At 58.1% G+C, this 3,992-nt stretch overlaps 1 protein-coding gene across 1 annotated transcript in view; it reads right to left on the minus strand.

The window, feature by feature from the left end:
- Positions 1–730: 730 nt before the first annotated feature.
- Positions 731–3,992, minus strand: part of LOC144955303 (solute carrier family 15 member 4-like) — a 31,621-nt gene continuing 28,359 nt past the window's right edge. The window contains exons 5-7 of the mRNA XM_078885558.1: positions 3,011–3,156; positions 1,544–1,979; positions 731–912 (exon numbers count right to left, since the gene is read on the minus strand). Of these exons, the coding sequence (XP_078741684.1) occupies positions 809–912; positions 1,544–1,979; positions 3,011–3,156 (686 nt within the window). The 3' untranslated portion in view covers positions 731–808. The remainder of the gene's footprint in view (positions 913–1,543; positions 1,980–3,010; positions 3,157–3,992) is intronic.

The following is a 3,992-nucleotide window of genomic DNA, read 5'->3' on the forward strand; positions in this document are numbered from 1 at the left end:
ACTTATAAAAAATCAAAATAAATGATTAATAACGAGGGCAAAAAAGCACCACGACGTTTCGATCGCAACACAAGCGGTCTCCGTCACACCTCATCACGCTCCACCACCACCACCACCACAACCACAACCACCACCACCACCACAACCACCACCACCACCACCACAACCACCACCACCACCACAACCACCACCACAACCACCACCACCACCACAACCACCACCACCACAACCACCACCACCACCACCACAACCACCACCACCACAACCACCACCACCACCACAACCACCACAACCACCACCACCACAACCACCACCACCACCACCACGACCACGACCACCACCACAACCACCACCACAACCACCACCACCACAACCACCACCACCACCACAACCACAACCACCACCACCACCACAACCACCACCACCACCACCACAACCACAACCACCACCACCACAACCACCACCACCACCACCACAACCACCACCACCACCACAACCACCACCACCACAACCACCACCACCACCACAACCACCACCACCACAACCACCACCACCACAACCACCACCACCACCACAACCACCACCACCACAACCACCACCACCACCACCACAACCACAACCACCACCACCACAACCACCACCACCACCACAACCACCACCACCACCACCACCACAACCACCACCACCACAACCACAACCACCACCACAACCACCACCACCACCACAACCACCACCACCACCACAACCACCACCATGTCAATCATCACCTCGACTCACGTTTACGTCTGAGTCTACCTAGTGGCATCCCTCACCTGTCTGGCCTCACCAGTGCCTCGGCATCGTCATCATCGTCGTCGCCATCACCACCATCACCACCATCACCACCATCACCACCATCACCACCATCACCACCTGTGACTCACACAGAGACACAGAGACCCATCACCACCATCACCACCATCACCACCATCACCATCATCACCACCATCACCACCATCACCACCATCACCACCTGTGACTCACACAGAGACACACAGAGACCCATCACCACCATTACCACCATCACCACCATTACCACCATTACCACCATCACCACCATTACCACCATCACCATCACCACCATCACCACCATCACCACCATCACCACCATTACCACCATCACCACCATCACCATCACCACCATCACCACCATCGTCAACATCATCGTCACCACCACCACCACCACCACCACCAAATCTACTCACCGCAACAGCAGCTGCTGCACCACCACCTCCTCCTCCTCCTCTGCTCAACGCCATCTTCACCACCGTCACCACCACCACCGCCACCACCGTCCCCACCACCACCACCATCGTCAACATCATTGTCACCGTCATCACCACCACCACCACCACCTCCTCCTCCTCCGCTCAACGCCATCATCTTCACCACCGTCACCACCACCACCACCACCACCGTCACCACCACCACCACCGCCACCACCGTCCCCACCACCACCACCATCGTCAACATCATCGTCACCACCACCACCAAATCTACTCACCGCAACAGCAGCTGCTGCACCACCACCTCCTCCTCCTCCGCTCAACGCCATCATCTTCACCACCACCACCGTCACCACCACCACCGTCACCACCACCACCACCACCACCGCAGCAGCAGCAGCACCTTGCGACAGAACTCCCTGCGTCTCCCCCCCCCCCCACCACCGTCACCGTCACCGTCGCCGCCGCGGGTCGGCGCGTGAACAGCTGCCGGGCCCCGGCAAAGACGGCGCCTGCGGCCACCAGCGCGGTGATCGCCACGGCGTTGCCGGCGCGGAAGGCCACGTTCTCCTGCACGAAGGCCACGGCCCCCAGCGCCAGCAGAGCTCCGGCGTTCACGCTCCAGTAGAGGCGGGCGAAGAAGACGCGGAGCGAGTCGGTGGTGGTGGTGGTGGCGGCGGCGGTGGCGGTGAGTGTGGTGGTGGTGTGGCGAGTCTGTGGTGGGGGGGTGGGGGTGGGGAGGTTCGTTAAGAGGGATGAATATGGGGGGAGTGGGGAGATGAGGATAGAGACTCACTTAGTCACTCACTTAGTCACCTACTCACCCACTCACTCACTCACTGACCCCCCCACCCACTCACTCACCCACTCACTCACTTACTCACCCACTCACTCACTCACCCACTCACTTACCCACCCACCCACTCACTTACTCACCCACTCACCCACTCACTCACCTACTCACTCACACACTCACTCACTCACCCACTCACTCACTTACCCACCCACTCACTCACTCACTCACCCACCCACCCACTCACCCACCCACTCACCCACTCACCCACCCACCCTAACCCCACCACCCACCCCCCCCACCCCCCCTCCACCCCCCTACCCACTCACCCACCTACCCACCCTAACCCCACCCCCCCCACCCCCCTCCCCCCACCCCTCACCCCCCCACCCCCCCTCACTCAGTCAGTCAGTCACTCACTCAGTCAGTCACTCAGTCACTCACTCACTCAGTCACTCAGTCACTCACTCAGTCAGTCAGTCACTCAGTCACTCACTCAGCCACTCACTCAGTCACTCACTCAGTCACTCACTCAGTCACTCACTCAGCCACTCAGCCACTCAGTCAGTCACTCACTCAGTCACTCACTCACTCACTCAGCCACTCAACCACTCAGTCAGTCACTCAGTCACTCACTCAGTCACTCACTCACTCACTCAGTCACTCACTCAGCCACTCAGTCACTCACTCAGCCACTCAGTCACTCACTCAGTCACTCACTCAGCCACTCAGCCACTCAGTCAGTCACTCACTCAGTCACTCACTCACTCACTCAGCCACTCAGCCACTCAGTCAGTCACTCAGTCACTCACTCAGTCACTCACTCAGCCACTCAGTCACTCACTCAGCCACTCAGTCACTCACTCAGCCACTCAGTCACTCACTCAGTCACTCACTCAGTCACTCACTCACCCACCCACCCACCCACTCACTCACCCACCCACCCACCCACCTGGTCGGCCCCAAACGTGGTGATGTTGGCCTTCACCGCCCCAACTCCCAGCGCCAAGACCACCAGGCCCAGGTAGGTGGGGGCACGGCAGTAGGGGGGGGGCTCTGACCCCCCCTCAGCCCCCCCTCCATCCACAGGGGGGGGGCCTGAGGAGAGGGGCGGGGGGAAGGGGGGGGACGACTATCAGTGACTTGGTTGGGTTGATTGACCGGTCAGTCAGTCACTCAGTTAGTCACTCAGTCAGTTAGTCACTCAGTCACTCAGTTAGTCAGTCAGTCAGTCACTCAGTCAGTCACTCACTCAGTCAGTCACTCACTCAGTCAGTCACTCAGCCACTCACTCACTCAGTCAGTCACTCAGCCACTCAGTCAGTCACTCAGTTAGTCAGTCAGTCACTCACTCACTCAGTCACTCACTCAACCACTCACTCACTCAGTCACTCGCTCAACTACTCACTCACTCAGTCACTCAGTCACTCACTCAGTCACTCAGTCACTCACTCAGCCACTCAGTCATTCACTCAGTCACTCACTCACTCACTCAGTCACTCAGTCAGTCAGTCACTCAGCCACTCAGTCAGTCACTCAGTCACTCACTCAGTCACTCAGTCACTCACTCAGTCACTCACTCACTCAGTCACTCAGTCAGTCACTCAGCCACTCACTCAGTCACTCAGTCACTCAGTCAGTCACTCAGTCACTCACTCAGTCACTCACTCAGCCACTCAGTCACTCAGTCACTCACTCACTCAGCCACTCAGTCACTCACTCAGTCAACCAGTCACTCAGTCACTCACTCACTCAGTCACTCGCTCAACCACTCACTCACTCAGTCACTCAGTCAGTCACTCAGTCACGCACTCAGTCACTCAGTCAGTCACTCAGTCACGCACTCAGTCACTCACTCAGTCAATTAGTCACTCACTCAGTCACTCACTCACTCAGTCAATTAGTCACTCACTCACTCAGTCAGGCAGTCACTC

This window comes from Lampetra fluviatilis, unplaced genomic scaffold (genome assembly GCF_964198595.1).
Source record: "Lampetra fluviatilis unplaced genomic scaffold, kcLamFluv1.1 SCAFFOLD_495, whole genome shotgun sequence".
Classification (NCBI taxonomy): domain Eukaryota; kingdom Metazoa; phylum Chordata; class Hyperoartia; order Petromyzontiformes; family Petromyzontidae; genus Lampetra; species Lampetra fluviatilis.